The sequence below is a fragment of the Opisthocomus hoazin genome, chromosome 5, assembly GCF_030867145.1.
Source record: "Opisthocomus hoazin isolate bOpiHoa1 chromosome 5, bOpiHoa1.hap1, whole genome shotgun sequence".
Classification (NCBI taxonomy): domain Eukaryota; kingdom Metazoa; phylum Chordata; class Aves; order Opisthocomiformes; family Opisthocomidae; genus Opisthocomus; species Opisthocomus hoazin.
The window spans coordinates 27,092,626-27,115,968 of record NC_134418.1 but is presented as its reverse complement, the minus strand read 5'-3'; the positions used below and the strand labels follow the sequence as shown (position 1 = coordinate 27,115,968).

Sequence of the window (23,343 nt, the reverse complement as noted above, 5' to 3'; positions counted from 1 at the left end):
GCAGAATACAGGGTTCACAGAAAGACAACACAAATGATCAAAACATAAACCCAACAATCATCACACTAAAAGGTAGAATGCTTATAAGAATCATATCGATGTTTATAAGTATCAAATTAATGTTTATGAGAACCATATTAATGTCTTATTAATCTGAAAAACAGAACTTTTATTTAGTTTTAAGAATTAATGTCTCATCTACAGAAGACACGCACTTATGACATTTTAGGAACCCTATTGTGTGTAACATCAAAGATGTCAAACAGAACTTCTCATAAAAATGCTTGCAATATAAAGAATTCTACCACTGTACGCCCAACCTGGAGCTGAACCTCACAAGGGGAATCAAAGGCAACATGAAGGACTTCTATAGGTACACAGATGACAAAAGGAAGACTAGGGAAAATGTGGGCCTGCTGCTGAATGGGGCATGGCCCTGGTGACAGAGGACATGGAAAAGGCCGAGGTACTGAATGGCCTCTGACTCTCTCTACTAGGAAGACTGGCCTTCAGAACTTCATGAAGTTCAACAAATGATACTGCAAAATCCTGCACCTAGGGAGGAACAACCCCATGCACCAGTACATGCTGGGGGCCGCCCAGCTGGAAAGCAGCTTTGCAGGAAAGGACCTGGGGGTCACCAAGTTGAACACAAGCCACCGATCTGCTCTTGCGGCAAGGAAGGCCAATGGTATCCCGGGCTGCATTAGGAGGAGCACTGCCAGCAAGCCGAGGCAGGTGGCCCTTCCCCTCTGTGCAGCACTGGTGAGGCCACATCGGGAGTGCTGTGTCCAGTTCTGGGCTCCTCAGTACAAGAGAGACATGGACGTACTGGAGAGGGTACTGTGAACGGTCACTAAGCCGATGAATGGCCTGGGGCATCTCTCCTATGAGGAAAGTCTGAGCGAGCTTGGACTGTTTAGCCTAGAGAAGCGTCAGGGGGGTCTCATCAATGTGTACAAATTTCTGAAGGAAAGGTACAAACAAGGAGCCAGGTTTTTCACAGGGGTGTCCAGTGATAGGACAAGAGGCAACAGGCAACGACTAAAACACAAGAGGTTCCACCTAAATGTAAAGGAAACACTTTTTCACTGCGAGGATGACCGAGTACAGGTTGCCCAGCAAGGCTGTGGAGTCTACACCCTTGGAGATATTCAAAAGCTATCTGGATATGGTCCTGGGCAACCTGCTTTTGGTGACCCCACTCAAGCAGGGGAGTTGGACCAGGTGATCTCCAGAGGTCCCTTCTAATCTCAACCATTCTGTGGTTCTGTGAAATATTAATGTGTTTGTAAGGTGGCAAAAGAGAAATCAAGTATCTAGTTGACCATCATCTACTTATTCCACGGACTTACGCCCCTTCCTTAAACTGACTTTACAGGAATGGCTGCTGTGACAAGTAAAGAATACTTCTAATTAATAACAATCTGCACTGATCATACACGGAATATGAAAGCAATATAACCTATCAAATGAGCATCCCAATTCTATTTGTGCACTCACATCGATTAAGTGCCTTTATGCCATCAGAGCCTTAAAAGTAACAGCTAGATAGAAATAAACCATCTTGGTAAGCTCAAGGTTAGACAGAAGAAAAAAAAAAAAGCAAGCATTTTGGTCTACTGCCAGTTTGTGGTTATGGTCCTTACAAGTACAGAATATGACTGCCAAGCATGGTAACCAGATGTACAGGAGGTGAGGAATTCAGCGGATCAGTTCCACACTACTGAATGGAAATGTTGCTCCCTAACAGGTTATTCTCATACCCCTGCTAAATGAAATATTTCTTTCATCTTTTATACATATGAACAAAATATACATAAGTGCCTTTCTTTAAAAAGTAAGGCTTTAGCAGCATTTTGTTAGAACATTATCAAAAGCATAATGTACGTGCACACATTCTCCCCCCTCCAGTATGGTATAAAGATTTTCTATGCCAACTCTAAATATATATGATTTACTTTAATACAACAGTATGGTATAGAAGAGCATTTTTCCAACTCAGCTTGCCAGTGATGATTGCTCCTTATACAGTTCATCGAACACAGATGAAGCAATGACTACAAGAAACGCCACACAAAGAAATTATCTCAATTTCTCAAAAAATATATGTATTATAGTAAAGATTTTTAAAACAGCATTTAAGTGCTCATATTCCGATTAAGGACTTGTGAGTAGTGATTGGTGACGATTCATCTAAAAATCCTGTTTATAATTAGACACACTAGTAGCTGACAGATATATGTTACTAGAAAGCATTATCTTGCAGAGTAGAAAACTCAACTCTTTCATCTTCTTTCTCTGTAACAAGTGACATTTAGAGCAATAACTGTAAATTCGAAATTAAGCCCTGAAATGAGATCAATACCATAGAGCGGTATTCATAATCAAATAGTCCCAGAGTTGTTTAAATATTATTTGTTTATAAATACACAATAAAATGCCCTGTATTACTTGTGTTAATTACAAGCATTGTATCTTTATGATAAGTTTTTCATGTGGCAATAAGCTTCACAAAGTTGTAAAAGCAACATGATTAAATTAGAGATGTTAATTAAGGGTTTCCATTGATTTTACCAGTGCTTTGGCTCACAGAAGTATTATTAGGAGAAAAAAAAACCTTGCAGAACAAATCACAGTACGTTTAATTATGCCCCGCACTCTAAAACAAAACTAGTTCTCTGCCTTGGGTCAATGTTGCTTAAAATAATATCCTTTAATTCTGTATTTGGATACTATTAAATCTGAGATTAAACTACGTATCAACTCCCTGAAACCAGGACACATGTATTCCTAAATATAACCAGAAAACTGGTTTCTTAGGTTCTCCATTCTGTCTCCGCAGTTCCACGCAGCAGTAATCTCAGGTTCCCCACTATTATTTATTTTACAGGCTCTTCTAACAGTAACTCCAGTTCTCCTGCATGCTTCATCTCACACAGTCTCCCTCACATGCATGCATATCCCTCCCCACTAAGTAGCAGCACAGGCAGGACAAGCAAATCCTTTGTCGTATTCAGACCCAGAAGCAGACAGGCTCATCAGCTGGCAGGTCAAGTAGTATTACTTATTTGGCCTTCCCTACCTACCCGCATTTTCAAAACCTTTCAGGAATTTAAACACAATATGAGCTCCATTCTGTCAGAGTTTACCTGAAAGTGGCAAGTAGACAGAAATGTTATTAGGGAGGAACTGATAAACCAAAAGACATAAAGCCAACTCACCTGGGGAACTCACAGACTCACAAGCTGCGTACTTTTCCCTTCTGAGTATGCACAGCTGCCTTAGCTCGAGTGGCTATGTCATCACCTAAGCCCAGGATTTAGAAACAAAGTAGACCAGAAATCATCACAGTACCTGACTGATTGTTTGAATACAACTATGAGCTCCTACTCTTCCACAATTGTGTAAAACAAAAATGACCTTGAGAAAGAAGGCAACAATGGTCCAAATCCAGACCACCTATTAGACATTTAAATCATGAAAGTACTTGCAGAGTTAACTGTTCAGCTATCCTAAGAGGCATACGGATCCCCACCTTAGCTGCCTCACACCTGTTTTCACAGCAGTCCTCAGACCTTTCCCATTCTGCACAGAGTGAGGAGGAGACAACAGCAATATAAACCAACCGGCAGCAGAAACACAGGATACTAAACCAAACTGCTGGCACTCCCAGGGGCATGAGGTCCACTACCGAAGCAGCATGCTCAAAACAAGAGAAAACTCTTGAAGCCAGATGGCTAAACTGTCAGAAGGAGAAGGCATAATTGACAAAAAATCTTTCATTATTTGCTCACCAAGTGATTTTTTCATTTTCTCTCCTATCAACTCTGGCTAAATCTTCAGGGAAATATAAAACTAAGATATTGTACTAGTGCATGTGGATCTCATCAGATTTAGATAGTTTGCAATCATTCGCCCATCTTCCCCATTATCTCAAAATTCTAAGAATTCTTAATTTAGCTTTCAGTATTTATAAAAGCTATTTCTCATTCACTGAGCTTTTAAGTTTTCAAACAATAATGTTTGAATATTTACTGAAACTAGCCCTTAATCTGTTTCAAGTACAATTGTTCTTTGGTCAAACATCAGCCAATTTCTTACGCAAAGGTGCAATTTAAATTTGTATTTGTTAATGAAAAAAAAAAACTGTTGAGAAGAGGAGGTAAAAAAGAAAGAAGTTCTATTACTTATCACTTGATCTGCCCGCATGTTTATAAACTCATAGATTAGTTAACTACTTCTATTTACTTGGAAAATACTTCCAAGCTTAAAATGCTATAGTTCTTGGTGAAGAGCTTGCCAAACCTTATCAGGTTATAATAACATCATTAAATGTTCTACTTTTCTTAATGTTTTAATTATAGTTTGAATACACAAGCTTGTGATTACATTTACATCCAAAATACCATTTCTCTGACTGCATGCAAAAGAGAAAGATCTAAACTTTGATTTCATCTTTGGCGAGGACCAAGTGATTATTTAATATTCAAAAGTACTTCTTTTCAGGATATTAGAATATATTTTAAAACATCTACCAGACAAATGCATATGGATACAAAGAATAATCAAGGCAGAATGCTTTACTTATCTGGAAGGTAACTGTAAGACCAATAGCTTATTTGTGCAAGAGTCAACATAAAACATCTACTCTGCTAACAAGTGAAAACTTGCTTGCAAACAATCCAATCACCAAAACCACTGACAAAAACCTCATCTTCCTGTGAGCTTCTCTTATGTCTCTTCACCACATACACGCCACTTCTAAACATTTAATTAATTTGTTAATTCAGCCATAGTACTATTTGTATTCTTTACAGTTCAGGTTAGTAAAGATCTCTGGACTTGTTCTTGTCTTATTGTACACTATGAATACTATGAATATGTATCATATTATATAGCCAGGTGCTGTGAATATTTCATCTGTTCTATGGGTATGCTTTAGCCAAGTTCTTTTGACAAGTTCTGTTGGATCTGAAATTGAGGCTACAGTAAGAATGGTGTGCAATTTTTTTTTAGTAATGAATGATATTATTTCTTCTCAAATCAACTGAAATCTGTACTAGGCAGATTATATCATCATTATCTTGCCTATATAGCCCATATCAAAATGCTTTCAGTATTTCCTCTTAAAGCTTCATACATGTATTAGACAAAGGAGGGGACCTGGAAGAGATGGAAGACACATCAGAAAATCCATCAGAACTTTTAAAATAACCTAAAAAGAGGTCTGAGATAATGTAGTTTCTCCTTTTTTTTTGGTTCTGAGTAGTTATGATTGCGGAATAGCTTAGCATACTTTGAAGGACATTTTTGAGAGCAGGATGGTATAAAGACCTGGCCACAGGTTTTCCTTTGCTCTTTTCTCTTCCTTCATTGCTCTTTCCCTTTTATGAATAATGTAGACAGAAAACGGATTCCAAAGTGCCAGGAAATAAAGAGACGTGCTTAAAGTGAAACTGCTTATGTTCGATAGGCTGCAAGATCTTCCTATTAAAAGTCAATATTAAAAATGTTATATGTAAACAGTTCCTGCAGTTGACAATATGTCCACCAATAAGCAACGCTTATTGAAATGCATGAAAGGGTTACAAAACCATAAGCAGATCATACTACCACTCCCTCTCACTTATTCCTAAAAGATTATATGAAACACTGAAGGAAGAATAGGAAATACATTCTGCTCCATCTAAGTCCAGCTTCTAAAATACACTGCCTGTTAATTAAACTGATTAAAAAAAGATGAAAAGAGAAGTTCAGGGAAACTAGTAGGAAGCAGATAGAGCAGACATAGTTTAAAACCAGAAACATTTCATTCAACTGAAAACTTACATCTGCAAAATTGAACTGCTTTTTGTGTTTTGTGTTTAGCTTTTCAGAAGATTGGGGTTTTTTCTTTTTTTTTTTTTGGTAATTGCTATTAACATGGCATTTCCGAAGAAAGTTGCACCGCAAATAATAGTTAGTTAAAAAAGTGTTTTCTCTAGAGCCTCTCTTCTTACAGGTTTAAGTTCTAATGAGAACTGAGATTGGAAGGGAGGGATTTCTTTTTAACCAAACACAAAATACTCTAATCATAAAACAAAGAGTGATGAAAGAAATAATCACAGTTCTGGCCTCATCATACCGAGCGTTTCACAAAATGAATTAATTTTTCATTTAATGTTGTCCTTTCCAATGCTACTAGTGTAATGCTCTGCCAAGGTGAGAACTGCTTTATCGTTGGAGACAGAAAGCCTACCTAGCCGAACAAAGAGTCTTCAATTGCAACCCACAGGAAATAATTATGGAAATACTGTAAGAAACAGGTCCAAAGACACGAAGCTGTCCACAGCACTCTTGTTAGTTACTTAGACTTTCATTCTTACTAGGTAAGACACATTCTGCTCCTCCTCTCCTCCATATAAAATCCAGTAAGTGTAGGCATGAGAAACACATTTTCAAGACGTCTTTCAAAGGGTGTAATTATGTAAAATACTTGGGCAAACTGTGGTTTTTTGAAACTGTACAGGGTGACACGTCTCAAAATTAAAAAGGTATTTATCCCTTAAGTAGGAAAGCATATATTATATTCTATATTCTATATCCAAAGAGATGTCTAGAACAATTGATTCACTCTTTCAAGAGCCCCTCCTCACTACTGAATGTGTAATACAGGGCCACAGGAGTTTTCACAAAATAAAAGCAGAATGTTAAGTGGCATTTTCTTGAATTGGAAAGCATTGCAAATTTTAAGCCAGTTGGTTAAATTCTTCTTAAGTTTTAAATTAAGTTAAATTCTTTTCAATCGAGTCAATACAACACATATTGACTACTTTGACAAAAGTAACAGCTTAGGCAGTAGGACAAGTCTATGCAGACACATTGTAGAAGAGATGGAGCCAGTGCTCTACTTTAAATTTCACTGTTTTACAAAAACATCTTCTACAATTTTACAAACAATTTCCCATTAATTCTGCAAATCTGATGGATGCCCTTGGAAGAATCCAAGTTACTAACTGAAAATTCTTCTTCAAAGTATATGCTGTTGTCATGGAAGACATCAGGATTTTTAACATCAGTTGCACTTGGAATTGCCAGAAGAGGTAACTAACTGGCAAAGCATTCCTCTGAACAGATTGAAATCAATACATCTCTCAGTTTTACAGAAATTTGTCCTCTGGAAAAACGCCAGGACAGTCCATAAGACATACTTATTAATCAGCAGCCCTGTTTGATAATTAGTCATTCTACCTTGCAGTAAGATGGGAAGAAGAATTTTTCCCATAGTGATCCACCTTTTCAGTTCCTTCTCTCTGGAGAACATTTTGGCATTTGTTTCAAATTCTTTTTGACTTCCATGTCCGCTGGAGAAAAAGGTGCAGGCCAAGTCTAAAGATTCTGACAATCTGGAGGAGGTCGGTTATTTTGGTAAGTGGAGCTACCATATTTTGAACTACTGCAAAATAATGAAAACAGAAGTCTGTTCTCAAAGTAATTTCTGGAGAACCTTAGCAGTTCTAATAATTTTTAAAGCTCAGGAAAGTGTTAATGTCATCTGTGGTGGAAGATACCAACAAAGACATAGATCAATGGAGGAGGGAAAGAAATGGAAAAAGGGATAAAAAGGAAAAGCGAAAAAAGCCTGACTGCAGGTCTATCCTTTATGACCAGAAATTAAATAAAGCCTATTATTTCCCAGAAAATAGGACAGTCAAGGACTGCCTTCCCCAGTTGCTTGATGCCATACACATGTGAGTCAATGACAATAATCTTCTGATTATCGTTACTGTTGGGAAGACAGGTTGTCTGGGAAAGGCTTCTAAACAGACAAGGGAGAGGATAAATAAAATGGTGTCAATACCATTGTAGACAGAGCTGAATCTCAAGGCACCTGGAGGAAGACTGACTGACCCTTGAGTTCCATTTGCAGGCTCTTTATAACCCTATGCTTTTAATTTACCGGGCATCAGTAAGGACAGAGGAAGACATCAAGCTTAAGCAGGTGCCTCCCAACCTCCATCTGCACTTAGTTTGCAGCATCAGGTGCCAAAATGTGCTTCCATGCACAGGAGCAATGCATCCCCCTGAGAAAGAAATTTAGCAAAGGAGGCAGGAGACCTGCATGGTTAAACAAGGAGCTTCTAGCGGAGATCAGGCAGAAGAGAAAGGTGCATGGCATGTGGAAAGAGGGACAGGCCACTTGGGAAGAGTACAGAAACGTAGTGAGAGCATGCAGGGATGCGACGAGGAAGGCCAAGGCGCACCTGGAATTGAAGCTGGCAAGGGATGTCAAAAACAACAAGAAGGGCTTCTTCAACTACATCAGCAGCAAAAGGAAGGCTAGGGACAACGTGGGGCCGCTGCTGAATGAGGCGGGTGTCCTGGTGACGGAGGATGAGGAGAAGGCAGAGCTAATGAATGCCTTCTTTGCTTCAGTCTTCAGTGCTAAGACTGGCCCTCAGGAATCCCAGGCCCTGGAGGTAAGAGAAGAAGCCTACAAAGAGGACGACTTTCCCTTGGTCGAGGAGGACTGTGTGAGGGATCGCTTAAGTGATCTGGATGTCCACAAATCCATGGGCCCCGATGGAATGCACCCACGAGTGCTGAGGGAGCTGGCGGATGTCATTGCTGAGCCACTCTCCATCATCTTTGAGAGGTCCTGGAGGACAGGAGAGGTGCCCGAGGACTGGAGAAAGGCCATTGTCACTCCAATCTTCAAAAAGGGCAAGAAGGAGGACCCAGGGAACTACAGGCCGGTCAGCCTCACCTCCATCCCGGGAAAGGTGATGGAGCAGCTTATCCTGGAGGCCATCATCAAGCAAGTGGAGGAAAAGAAGGTTATCAGGAGTAGTCAGCATGGATTCACCAAGGGGAAATCATGCCTGACCAATCTGATAGCTTTCTACGATGACATGACTGGCTGGGTAGACGAAGGGAGAGCCGTGGATGTTATCTACCTTGACTTCAGCAAGGCTTTCGACACAGTCTCCCATGATATCCTCCTGGGGAAGCTGAGGAAGTGTGGGCTGGATGAGTGGTCGGTGAAGTGGATTGAGAACTGGCTGAATGGCAGAACTCAGAGGGTTGTCATCAGCGGCGCTGAGTCTAGTTGGAGGCTGGTGACAAGTGGTGTCCCTCAGGGGTCAGTACTGGGCCCAGTCTTGTTTAACTTCTTCATCAACGACCTGGATGAAGAGTTAGAATGTACCCTCAGCAAGTTTGCTGACGACACCAAACTGGGAGGTGTGGTAGATACACCAGAAGGCTGTGCTGCCATTCAGCGTGACCTGGATAGGCTGGAGAGCTGGGCAGAGAGGAACCTGATGAGGTTCAACAAGGGCAAGTGCAGGGTCCTGCACCTGGGGAGGAACAACCTCATGCACCAGTACAGGCTTGGGGTGGACCTGCTGGAGAGCAGCTCTGCGGAGAGGGACCTGGGTGTCCTGGTGGACGACAGGTTAACTATGAGCCAGCAGTGTGCCCTGGCTGCCAAGAAGGCCAATGGGATCCTGGGGTGCATCAAGAAGAGTGTGGCCAGCAGGACAAGGGAGGTTCTCCTTCCCCTCTACACTGCCCTGGTGAGGCCTCATCTGGAGTACTGTGTCCAGTTCTGGGCTCCCCAGTTCAAGAAGGATGAAGAGCTACTGGAGAGAGTCCAGCGGAGGGCTACAAGGATGGTGAGGGGACTGGAGCATCTCCACTACGAGGAGAGGTTGAGGGAACTGGGCTTGTTCAGCCTGAAGAAGAGAAGGCTGCGAGGGGACCTTATAAATGCCTACAAATATCTGAAGGGTGGGTGTCAGGAGGATGGGGCCAAGCTCTTTTCAGTGGTGCCCAGTGACAGGACAAGGGGTAATGGGCACAAACTGAGGCACAGGAAGTTCCGTCTGAACATGAGGAGGAACTTCTTCTCTCTGAGGGTGACGGAGCACTGGAACAGGCTGCCCAGGGAGGTTGTGGAGTCTCCTTCTCTGGAGATGAAATTCAAGACCCGCCTGGACAAGGTCCTGTGCAGCCTGCTGTAGGTGACCCTGCTTCGGCGGGGGGGTTGGACTAGATGACCCACAGAGGTCCCTTCCAACCCCTACTATTCTGTGATTCTGTGATTCTGTGAAAGCATCACTCTGCTATGCAATACTAAAATATTTGGTACTGATGACAGCAATGCAAGTGAGACACAGGTTCTTGTTTTGGTGTTATATAAGCCTGCATTGAAGGAACACGCACAGTAGCCTAATAAAACACCAAATACTCTCCCCTTGTTGGTACTGATGATTGCCATAGCTAGTGCCAGTGGTTTGACTGCCAATTACTTGCCAAAGTCTGTACCATTTTGGCAACCATAAACTTGGAACAAGCTCCTTAATGTATCTTACAAGTATTTTCTTCTTTGGGACCAGAGAAAAAGGAATACTGAGGTGCTATTTTGACACATGTTTCTAAATATAAGAAGCTTATAAGGATAAATTTCACATAACCCAAAACCTCACTATACCAACTAAAAACACATTAGCTTTTTTTGGTGCACCAATGGGGGGAGAAGTGAATATTTGAAATGTGAAAGAAATTCATTATTGATCTATACAAAACAAAATAAGAATACTGAAATTTCTCCCTACAGTTTAATAAGGAGCATTACAAAGAAATGAGAGCATGGCGATGGTCTCAAACTCTAAACTTCCCAAACTCATGATTCTCAACCCATGAGTGTGATGGTCTTGCACAGAAAATGCCCAAAGAGAAGCAAGACCTTGCAATAACTACACCCAGAATTCTCAAGCACTTTGTCATCAACCTTAATAAAAATTATGTCCCAAGAGCTGTGTACTTCTTGGCTAGAACTGTCTCAGCAGATAGCCATGAAGAACACCGCAGCTGGTGTTCAGCTACCACTCCAGGCTAAATTTATTTGAAACAGACTTCCTGTTATTCCAGCGTGTAGAATGGCAACATTCCTCTCCACTTGCTCACAGAAAGCTAGTTAAAGGTTACAGCCCCCAAAAATACAGTTAGTAATACAATATACTACGCCAAAAAGTTTATCAGGAACCAAAGAGGTAGAAGAATACATAACAAAACAAACGAAAGCATCTATTGTTAAAAATGTTACGTATATGGTAAATTGCCAGTGATGTGACAGACGATATATCTCAAGAGTGGGTGTCAGGAGGATGGGGCCAGACTTTTCAGTGATGCCCAGCGACAGGACAAGGGGCAATGGGCACAAACTGAAGCATAGGAAGTTCCGTCTGAACATGAGGAAGAACTTCTTCCCTCTGAGGGTGACAGAGCACTGGAACAGGCTGCCCAGGTAGGTTGTGGAGTCTCCTTCTCTGGAGATATTCAAGACCCACCTGGACGCGGCCCTATGCAGCCTGCTGTAGGTGACCCTGCTTCGGCAGGAGGGTTGGAGTAGATGACCCACAGAGGTCCCTTCCAACCCCTAACATTCTGTGATTCTGTGACACGAACAACAAGAAAGGCAATCTCTCTTCTGCATTTGTATCATGACATGAATAAATTCTAGACAGTAAAGGAGTATGTTTCTTTAACAACACTCCCAAAGCAGAGAGATCTCACAGTCAAGAAAGCAGATTTTTACATTTTAGTAAAACCTAGTATTCCTAAATTAATTGGACTGCTTTTCTCACCCTCACCACTATTTTTTCAGCAGGATTTTACTTTACAAAGAGTTCAGATAAAGCTAGATTCTTGCATGTATTCATGTTTCCAACATTCTTTTATCCCTTTGCTTTGTGTAAATGTCAAAGCTATTCCCTTTAGAAATTACTTTAGCTTAGAACAGTCTTGCTACTTTCTTGCTAAAAAAAAAAAAAAGAAGGAAAGAAAGTGAAAGCCAGTCAGTATTACTGGAGTAATGAGATTTGACTGTGCATTTGGTGGTCCTCTATTCATAAGCATTTCTCTAAAGCTGTATTTTCTCTTACAGATTCAGTATCAGCTTTTCCTGGTTTTCCTATAATGATTAAAAGATTCAAAGTTAGAGGTTTCTCATGCATTTTGAAAAGATTAAAGATTAAAACTGAACTTTACAGTAACACTGACAGTCTTCTACAAAGCCTGCTTTGATAAAGAGCAGCAGTGACAAAATCACATAAAAATGTTCCAAACACTGGGATGTGAAGTCCACAAAAGCCAAGTCAATTCCTGCTTGTGTACGCTCCCCAGAAGGAAGCCCTCACAAGATGTATAACACAAGATGAAATTTCAGGTACAAAGAAGACTCAATACCTTTGCGGGCTAAAAAATCACGTTCCTTGTAGCATGACTCACTGTTAGAATTGACTAAACACAGTAATTACCTGTAACACCAGAATGACCTCTAGGTGTTCAAAAGATCATGTAGTTCCATTTGTCTTCTTCCTTCCAAAAATTTGAGGTAGCAGAAAAAAATCTAGAGGCAGAAAAATAGCAGGCAAACAAGTAAGAACCAGCATTTTGGGGCGGGGGGGACAATCCTGAAAGCTGACTGCCTACTCTATTCAGACAGAATTTCCTTCCATTTGTCCTGTGATTCCTAAATTTTGAGAGGAAGCCGATAAAAGCGTGTCACTGCACAACTGTCACCTTAGCTCCTTCCACAACTTCAAGTTACACACACATCAACAAAGACTCCAAAGAAAGAGGGGAAATTAATACAAAATGTGAATACATAATCTCTCAAGAAACACTGGGTTACAAGACAGTATATTCTTTTTTTTTTTTTTTTTTAATTAACCTTATTGCATTTGCGCCCCTATCTTTGGTTAGCCACAATTCCACGATGGGAAGAGCAGTGAAGAATTGCTTTGCCCCATGAAGCACTAAAACTGAACACTGTTGCCAAAGAGTAACCTTGACTCCATTGGTGAATAAAGCCAAGCACCACCACTAAACACGCTTCAGTAAATGGAAATGGAGCAGCTCTGTACAAATTCACATTTTCTGTTACAGTGGTTCTCAACTCGTTCCTCCTTCCAGGCCACTACAATTATTCTAGCCAAAGTAAGACCTCTACTCCAAGCACCTAGCCTGCTGAAATAATATGTGTCTACTTTTGGCTCGGCACCAAATGAACTGGCTATATGCACTTCACAGTGGATGAAAACGTAGTCCCACGGGACACCTGCTTGCATAATGTGATACCTAATATTTGACCTGGCACGGTCTGACTCGCTGCAAGAACCTTCTAGCTGTCTGAACAGTAATATCACCTCATTCTTCCATCTGGAGCACGTAACCTCATCTCTCCTATGTGACTGGTTTTTAAGGCCATGCAGACAATTAATGCATGTATTTATGGTCAGCAGTTGTTGTGTTGGCAGTTTTGAATGACAGATTTTGTTCTTATGAAGAAAGCAAACGGTGGACAATTAGGTTTGTAATTATTGCATTCTTCTACTTGGTAAGATCGCTATAATAAAGGGCAACTTAATTGATAAGGGAGGAGGCAAACTTTCCTGTCATAAGAGTTCTGTAACGGAAATGTAAAATCACACTGTAATTTCATAAGAGCTGTAGAAAAACTTCCATTCTTGGGTCATTATGTCTGATTAGGTAATCTTCTTTACCACATCACGAAACACTGAATTACATGAATGAAACCACAAGACATCAACAGAACCAAAGAACAGTCTTTTTAAACGCACTGGTGGTACAGAAGTCCAGAGAGCTGGAACAAGTTCGTCGATACACACTGTCATTGTCAGTGACAGTTTGCAATTACTGTTTGACCATAACAGTCTAATGGAAGATGGTTTTTTTTCATCTTCACTCAAATTCTTTTCTATTTTAAATTTGCAGTCATTGCATTTCTGCGAAACACAATGTGTTAAAATCTGCTGCCACGGAGCAAATATGCTGGCTTTGGTAGTGAACCAGCCCATCCAGGGGACATTATCTGAGGGACAGTTCAATGAAGCTGACGCAGCGCAGAGGAGAGCACTACCTGACTCAGATTAGGGTTATTATTATTATAATTATTTTGGTTCTATCCCGCTTTATGCTCCTTAGCATTGTTCAGCAAGTGGCAAACAGGAAAAACATAAGATGGGAACGTAATCTCCTCTGTCAGGAATGCACCTATGAAGTTCAAGGTGGTGGCTTTTTTTTTTTTAAAAAAAAGTATTCATCCCCATATGGCTCTGGAAATTCTCACGCAAAAAGACCTTGATGAAAAATGATCAGAGATCTTTTCTGGCACAATTAGTGAACTGCTCATGAAAACACACCACGAGATCCGTGTCTGAGAAGGATCCATCCCCACAAGACACAGAGTTTGTCCAGATACGGAAGCCATGCCGACTTCACCACGAGTTCAAATTTTTATTCCTATTCGTGCTAGCAAGACGACTTGAGTGATAATTTTCACTCCAAAGTAAGGCTGTATTTGGAGTCTAGCTTACATAATCCCATAATTAACTTTCAAGTGACAGAAACCAACAAACCCAAGGCTCCCGTTTCCTGCTCTGATGCTGCCGGCTCCAACCCGGACCCCCTGCCCGTGAGCCCAGAGCCACAGGAAGGCTCCCGGCAAAAACACCAACCCGTAACAGACAGCAGCAGCAGCAGCCGCCTGACGTCCAACGCTTCTAATTCTCTTTTTTCCTCCCCCCGTGTACTAACATCACTCCCCACTCTGGCGGCCGCTGCTCTGCCCTGCTCGGCCAGTCTCAACAAAACAAAAATTTTTTAAAAATTAGTTTTTTCCCCACTGTTTCCCGCTACGACGGTGACGGTGAAGAGACAGCCAGGCGGGCCAACAGCCGAGAGCCCAGCGCGCTGTCACCGGGTCCCCGCTCCGACCGCCCGGGGCCTGCCCCGCCCCGCCCCGCCCCGCCCGGCCCGGCCCGGCCCGGCCCGGCGGGACACAGCCCCCACCCGCCCGCCCCGGGCCCTCGCCTGGCGGGGCTGCCCCCGGCCCAGCCTGGGCACCGCCACCCCTCCCTCCGCCGGGGACGCTCCTGGGGGCGGCAGCCGCCAGACGCCCTCCGCGGCCGGCGGGCGGGCGGGAGCCGCGCGGAGGGGAAGGCGGGAGCCCGCCCCTCGTCTCCCTCCTCCTCCTCGGTTTCTCCTCCCCCTCCCGGCAGCCCCCGCCGCCCTCCCCTGGCTGCCCAGCCCCGACCGCGCTTCTCACCTCTCACGGTCCGGGCAGGGGGCGAGGTGGGCAGAGGGCGGGGAAAGAAGATCGCGAGGGCGGCCCCGGCCCCCCCCTCCGTCCCGGCTCCCGCTCTGCCGGGGGCGGCTGCGGGCCAATCCCTCCCCGGCGCTAACGGGTCCCCGCGGGCCCCGCTCCCGGCCCCTCCCCTGCGCGCTCGGGGCGGCTCCGGCCCCGGGGCCGGCCGCGCACGCGGCGGGCGGGGCCGGGAGGGGCGGGGGAGGAGGACCTAGGGGCGGGGCGCCGCACTGCGCCACGCCCCCCCTCCCCGCCTCCTGCCCCAGGGCGGGAGGCCCGCGCGGCCGCCAGCCAACCGCCGGCATCCGCGCGCCCAAGGGCGGTGCCGCGTGGCTGCTCCCCTCAGGCTGCTGTGCTCCCCCTGCCGGCGGGGCAGGTGCAGCGGCGGGAGGGAGCTTCCCCTTTCGTGGGGCTTCTCTTAATTAATCCGCTTGATTAATCTCTTGATTAACCGAACCATCATTAACTTCCTCTCAGAACCCTGGCGCCGTGTGGAGCCGAGGCAGCCGGCGCTCACCGCCTCGTGGCAGACACGCTCCAGCCTTTGCCGGCCGTGTTACCCAACGCCTTGCCGGTGACCTCCGCCACCCAAAGGCAGAGTAATTTTCCAAATTAATAGGCTGTGTGACAGTCAGATGTGCCTCCGACTCACGAAACTGATTTACGGGCGTGCGAGGCCACTGCTGAGGTGTGGCAGTGCCAGTCTGATGTGGTAATGAGGTGTACAGTGCTTTCTTTACCCCATTCTGTAAGGAAGCGTGGCCTATGTGGCTGTGTGCTTCGTCTGTCTGCCGGTTCTCATCCTGGCTGACTTGAAATGATTTAGCCAATTTTAACTAAATTTGACTGAAGGACAGGGTTTTCAAAGGTGCTAACTATTCCAGCTGTGCAAAAATCATTAGCTAGGTGGAGGGAAGCATGTTCCCAGGAAGGAAAACCCCTGTTTTTCAGTTCAGCTGGTGTGTGAGGCCACACACACGCAAGCGATTCAGCTGGCTTACACACATGCAACTGCTAAGGGTAGTGGTGTCTAAAGCTTAGGGTGTCCCTGGGGTGCGCAGACAGACTACACATGGGCCCCCGAAACTCGGAAACTAACCTAAAAGGTGCCATCACAATAGCCCTAAAATAGATAGATACTCCCCATCTGCTTACTGCAGAGCTCTTGGAAACCTTCTCCGGTAGAATCTGAAACCCAGCATACCGGGTGTGATCCTGCAGGGCAATTTCTGTTCTGACCTTGGGCTCTACCAACAACGATGAGTCTGAATGTATCAGAAAGGGATAGATGCACATATTACCTGACAAAGCCCTCCTGTTATTTTCCAGTTATTTTCTCCAGTCCTTCAAGAAAGAAAGAATGGGTGAACACTATGCAACCCTGAAAACAAGAAAATATAAATAACTGATACGGGGGATACTTAAGGGACAATGCAGTCTCTCACAAAGGAAAGCTAATTTGCCAGCAGTTGATAAATATAAATTGCGCAGTGGTATTTTACTTTTTAAATTCATACCTATGATTTTTTTGTATCCTTGTTACTTCTGTTGTACCATACTGTCACAAAAATCAGTTCATTTTGCTTTGGTTTCATTGCTTTCGTTGCATAAAATTGCTACATTTAAAATACAATATTAACAAATTTATATTCATTACCGCTCCATTAAGAGTTTTTCTACAGAACGAATACCGTATTTGCTTCCACCTGGCTTACTCATCTTCTGAGATAACTAGATGACATGAAGGGCATTTCGGGTTTGTAGGACATTTGTTATTTTAACTTCAACAGAATTACTTCCTTTTGGTAGTACTCAATATTCAATCAGTTGTGGGAAAAATACTATATCAGAAGAGAACTTTCTGAATTAATTAAAACCTTCATACTGTGTATACTCTATATGTGAGTCAAATTGTTTGTTTTTACATATGCATTATTCAGAGTACTTTTATTCGGAACTTTTCAGAACTGGTCTTTGCAGTCCCATCTGTAAGAAGAATTTATGGAATACCACGGTGGTTGTCAGAATGAATAACTTCATTTTTTTAACTGGTGGTGCCGTGAAAAGCCGGAATTGAAGACTCAATAGTCGGCAGACTATTAAGCAGGTATTCTTTATTGCGGCGCCGGGCACACGGGGGATCTCTCCTCCAAACGTGTGCACCGAAGAGACACAGTTACTAGGTATTTATGCTATGTTAACATACATATTCATTACATTTCCAAGAAATGTTTATCATAGTAATGGCTTTTCCCGAGAATTCATTAATATATGGTAATGTCCATCGCACATGTTTGTTTGGCGTCTCTCGGCAGGGGTCTTCAGATTATCCTGCAGCCTCCTTATCTCTGTAGTTTGCATACCTGTTCTCCCAAGGCCCAGGCGCCTAAAGGGATTATTCAGGAGTCCCTTGTCTTGCAACCATCCCAATTATTCACAAAGAACCAAGAATTGTTTCTGACCACCTGAAGTGATAACATCCCCTACATGTTACATTTGTTACATTTACAGTTATCACTGGAAAGCTTAGCTACAATGTGACCTCAATGGAGAGAAATAGTAATGGCTCTACGCAGTCTTCCTGTGGTATAAAGGATGGTAACTCACACACTGAAGACACTCTACAGATTGGCAACACATCTGTTGTCTTTAAAGAATACAGCAGCAATGATAACACAAACATCTCATGCGCAGTTCATTGCAGTTAGTACATCGCTTTTTTTGCCAGATCAGAAACTTTAGGTTGTAATGATCAAATTAATATTCTATTAAAGCCTTAAAGATTATGTATTACATACAATTACCTTCCCTCTAGCCTCAATGCATATGTATATAAATAAAACAGTAAAATCTCCATATCTGACTCATGTGGTTCTGACTAATTTTTGTAATGAGGGTCTGACTCATTTTTAGAAAATCTTCTTGGCCAAATGAGAACAAAATTCCTTCACAAAGATGATTACTATTTTGAAGGTATATGAAAGTGGCCATTAGGGGGTGATAGTCATAAAACAAAACAACCCCAAATGAGTAAAATAGTTTCTGTGCATGATTTTTCTCTTATTTTCATCGTGGCAGATGAGTTTTATCTTCGGCTTGTTCATTTGAATCATCCTCCTCTGTGCCAATGTAAGAACAGAAGTTGGCTCTCTGCAACTTAATGTAACAAGAAGTAAAAAGAAAAGTCATATTAGAGAAAGGAAATGAAGAGCCGTTGTTTTGCACTTAGTCTGCACTAAGTTAAAAGCTAAACCAGGAAGGAAGTTACCACCACTATGCTAGACGGGAGTGCTTCAGTGACATGTGCTTGCTCTTGAGAAAACCAGAACTCTTCAGATTAGTACTAGGAATAATTACTATGTTTATTTTAAGTTTACCTGAATTTTTCAAAATCCATGAAGGTGAGTGATCAGCTTTTAAAATAGTCTTTTGTTTAGTCTAAAGACTGATTGCAATTGAAAAGTTGGCATGTGCTTGCGTAAAAGCGATGGTTAGGATGCTGTACTCATATGGACTTTGCAAAGCATATAGATTTTTTTTGTTAGATATTTAACCGACAGAGTTAATTATATGCGGTAATTTGAAAGGAGTTTGTCATTTATTTATATACACAGCAAAATTTCTGTCACTATTTCCATGCAGCTGTACTTTTACTATCTTCTTCATGAAGAGAGTAGTTAAAATACGTATGTTCTTTTATAGCAGGCACTCATGTCTTAAAAAATAACCTTTTTAAAGTTTCTATACTTAAAAGCCTATAAAGCTTTGTACAATTACTCTCTGGTATGAGATGCTGTCTGTGAAAGAGATGTGCAGTGGTAACCTGACAAAAAGTAGAGCGGAATAGGTGTAACTGAGTGAAGCAAATCTTTTAACTAAAATCCCAAATACATCTTCATGTTCCTAAAGGTCCACACTGGATATAGAATGAATGCAAACTAAATGCTTGGAAGTTATGCATTCAGTGCTTTCTTAAAAATCCAGAAATAAATGAATATTAAAGTAGTTTTGTCGCATCCATTCTTAAGTAAGCTTTTGAATACATAAATGTTATAATAAAAGCATCCCTTTGACAAATGGTGTGTGTTCCCAGGCATCACGAAATAAATTATTTATGAAGCATAGGTTTTGGAAAAAAAATTCATATCAAAATATATCCATATTAGGTGACTTATATTTACATTTCTATTTTCATTAACCACAGTGAATAAACATGACAGTAACTAGAATATAATTTATAGATTTTTATAGTTTATAAATGAACAAACTTTGTAAACTGTCATAAGTTTTGAATATTGTAAAACTGATAAGTTAAAGATGTTGGAATAATTAATGTTTTACCTCCATGCAGAAGTAATCAAAGTATTTGCTAGCACAGATGATGCAAATAAACAATGACATGACTATTAGCAGAAGAAAACATTGACCTTACTGTGAAACATCCAAGAATAATTGCATTTTTCCGTGACAGCTGTGAGAGATTGCTCTTACTGGAGATGCTTTATGCTGCAATAGGATGATCACTGCAATTCTGATATCTACATACGATCTTAATCCCAGCATAGCGAAAATAAGATTGTGAAGTATATGAGCAGAATACAGCACAGGATTGTATCTGGAAAATTAGAATTATTGTCGTATTTTAGATGTTCTAAAAACTGTATGACTGTATAGACTGTATAATAATGTCCAAATTACAGGAGAAAGTAAATATGTTGAACTACTTATTTTGAAAATTCCACGGACTTTGGGTCTCTGATCCTCTGAGAACCTTCTGTTGGAAACTGGTTTTATTTCAGAAATTGTGGCAAACCTGAAATGTACAGAATTTGCTGTACATGTTTCAAATTGCTGGTTACCACACAGGGTTGTTGTTGGAGATCTCTGAGATGTGAAACATAGTCACTCTATCTCCCTTTGTGAGGGCTTCCTAAATGAGCAGCAGAGACCTCTGAATTCCGCAGGCTTTTCTAAGATCACGTTAACATTGTGGGTGTTACAGGTTTTTAATACAGAACCTCTGAAATGGCAGGCAAGCAAAGTATACAGTACGAGAAACTTGCATGTTTTCTCCCAGGGGAGGTTCCAACATTTATTTTCATTCCAGAGTGGGAATAAAAATGGAAATTTCTCATTAAACAGAAATTTAGGGTGAAATCAACTTGCAAAAAATGCAGCCTTTAAAAATTTATCAAAAGAATACAGTTCAGCATTGCCAAAAGTGAAATGTTGCCTTTATGTTTGTAAAGCAACCGACTGGTTTGGTTACGAGTCACTGAACCTGTAAACTACATTGCTTTACAGCAGGAGGTTTGCTGTTTCGAGTCTGATGCTCTCAATTCCAGTCCTGTCCTCTGGGTCCAGCTACTTGATGGAGTGTATCTCCTGTAATCTGTCAGTTGTGTATTCCCCAACTTGTTCTGTAGGCCTTGTATCTCTGCAGTATTATGTGACAACTATAATTTCTGCAGGGAAGTGATAAAACCTGCGATTTTATATGCTGCTGAACTGACTCAAAACAGAATATCATGGATCAAATGAAAAAAAGGTCAAGACAATCCAAAATGAAATATTTATGATTTTCTTAATGGGAAGCAAGATTTTAAAAAATTTGGATCTTCTCTGTGAATAATTTCATTTTAATGGAATTGGATTTTCTATGGAAAACCACCATGCGAACAGAGGCTTTTATTAAAGGAATTTTGTAATCACAGCACTTCCTAAGATTAAGCATGCAGGTTACAGATCTTTGAATATAAAGCAGTTTCCTAGAAATGCTTTGCATGGTTCCATCTCAGTGATCTTCTTAACTCTTTGGGCTGTCTGTGTTCAGGTTTCACAAAACTCTTTCCACATTTCTAGTGGTGTTTGCCATTGGGAGGGTGCTTCCCAGTCCTGCAGCAGAGAGCAAGCCTTCTGTGGGTACGGCTCTCTGTCTGCCGTGCAATCCACTGGGGAAGTCTAGTCTTTCTGCAGCCTTACGTACAGTGTTCAACAATATCCATCCCTCCCTAGGAAGTCCACTGTCCTGTGAGACGGAAGAAAATAAAGTTTACTGATGCTTGATTGTAATTTGAATGGCTTTCTCAGTAGAGACCTTTCAAGAGGATGGTAACCATCCTGCCTAACAGGACAGCATTCAGACTTCTTCCACTCTGATAACATGCTTTTTACATGTCTACAACATGGCTCACAGGCAGCTCTGGAGCCTGTTTAGCCATGTGCGAAGTCCAAAAGGGACTTCATAGTGCTGCACGTAGACTGCTGCCACAGCACAGTCAGCGGGTTTCCAAGTCCGCGTACAAATTTCTTGGTGAAAGAGGTATGGCAGGGAACTGCCATTGGTTGACCTTGAGAGCCGTAGCAGTGGGTTCAGACTGGTTGCCCAGACGCGAACACGCCTTGCCATGAGAGCAGGGTAAGCATTCACTTTCTGCTCCTGGCTCATCTCCACAGAGAAGCTCTGCACAAAACACCTCCTGCAGCTGGAAGAATTTGACCTCAAGAGCCTGCTCCACTCCAGCTTGTGGGGGTCAGATTGTAAATGTCTCGAGGAAAATGTTTTGATTTGCCTCAGGGAAAGATCAAGCCCTAAATTTTGCCTGACATTTTTCCTCTTTGTATTAAAATGAATTATTTTCTTACCTGCATAGGATGTGTATTTTACATTTCAATTTATAATGTTTTATAAGGAGTTTATGACTCTCTGATGCAGTGTTAGTAAAATGAAGATAATTGACTTTAGCGTTGGATTTTGGGTTTTATTTCTGTATGCTGTCTGAAATCTTTTGCTGAACTGTTTCTGAGGTCAGCCTGCTGTGCTGTAAGCACAGGTGGCCTGCTGGAGCTGGCAGAGTACGGCTGAGCACTGGAGCAATTAAAGGCTATGTCTTTCGCTCTGTGCATTAGGATTTATGAACATATTACTCCAGTTACTCATAATGGGAGTTAGATGCAGAATTTCCTCTTCGTAGAGATGCAAGGATACTACTGGAATTGGAAGCTCAGCTACAAAAATATATGTTAGTGCTGCACCAGCTCCAGGAAGCAGTTATTTGTATTCACAAATATGCATCTTGTGTAGGGCTTCCAGAACTGTTTATTCTTAAATTTTTTTCCAACTTGAAAAAATAGTTCAAGCTTGACTCAAGTAAAAATGCACAATTTGTACATTGAAGCCCTACTTTAATTGTATGGGTCAGGATTAAAGGCAGGGCAGGGACTGGTGACATAGTGGGGGTTTGCTACAGGCCAGCCGACCAGGAAGACCGAGCAGATGAGGCCCTCTGCAGACAGATAGGAGCAGCCTCACATTCACAAGCCCTGGTCCTCATGGGGCACTCCAGCCACCCCGATATCTGTTGGAGGGACAACACAGCAGGGCATAAGCAATCCAGGAAGTTCCTGGACTGCGTTGATGATAACTTCCTTCTCCAAGGGACAGAGGAACCCACGCGGAGAGGGGCTATGCTGGACCTTGTTCTCACCAACAAGGAGGGACTGGTGGGGAATGTGAAGCTCAAGGTCAGCCTTGGCTGCAGTGACCATGAAATGGTAGAGTTCAAGATCCTTAGGGCAACAAGGAGGGTGCACAGCAAAGTCACTATCGTGGACTTCAGGAGAGCAGACTTTGACATCTTCAGGGACCTGCTCCAGCCTAAGGAGGCAATTGGTGACAGCCAACTTGGCTTCACTAAGGGCAAATTGTGCCTGACAAATTTGGTGGCCTTCTGCGATGGGGTTACTGTGTTGGTGGATAAGGGAAGGGCAACGGATGTCATCTAACTGGACTTAAGCAAAGCATTTGACACTGTCCTGCAGGACATCCTTGTCTCTAAATTGGAGAGACATGGATTTGATGGATGGACTACTTGGTGGATAAGACATTGGCTGGATGGTCGTACTTAAAGAGTTGTGGTCAATGGCTTGATGTCCAAGTGGAGACCAGTGACGAGTGGTGTTCCTCACGGGTCAGTACTGGGACAGGTGCTGTTTAACATCTTTGTTGGCAACATGGCCAGCGGGATTGAGTGCACCCTCAGCAAGTTTGCTGACGACACCAAGCTGCATGGTGCGGTCAACACACTGGAGGGAAGGGATGCCATCCAGAGGGACCTTGACAGCCTTGAGAGGTGGGCCTGTGTGAACCTCATGAAGTTCAACAAAGCCAAGTGCACAAGTCCTGC

The 23,343-nt window shown here is 42.4% G+C and overlaps 2 protein-coding genes across 3 annotated transcripts in view; one reads left to right on the top strand and one right to left on the bottom strand.

Annotated features, from left to right (window-relative positions):
* Positions 1-15,265, bottom strand: part of KLHL5 (kelch like family member 5) — a 76,956-nt gene extending 61,691 nt beyond the window's left edge. For both annotated transcript variants that reach the window (XM_075420705.1, XM_075420704.1), the window contains exons 1-2: positions 15,119-15,265; positions 12,306-12,397 (exon numbers count right to left, since the gene is read on the bottom strand). The gene's annotated coding sequence lies outside the window, so the exon portion shown is untranslated. The remainder of the gene's footprint in view (positions 1-12,305; positions 12,398-15,118) is intronic.
* Positions 15,266-18,432: 3,167 nt separating this feature from the next.
* Positions 18,433-23,343, top strand: part of TMEM156 (transmembrane protein 156) — a 28,755-nt gene continuing 23,844 nt past the window's right edge. The window contains exon 1 of the mRNA XM_075422164.1: positions 18,433-18,558. Coding sequence (XP_075278279.1) covers positions 18,459-18,558 — 100 coding nt within the window. The 5' untranslated portion in view covers positions 18,433-18,458. The remainder of the gene's footprint in view (positions 18,559-23,343) is intronic.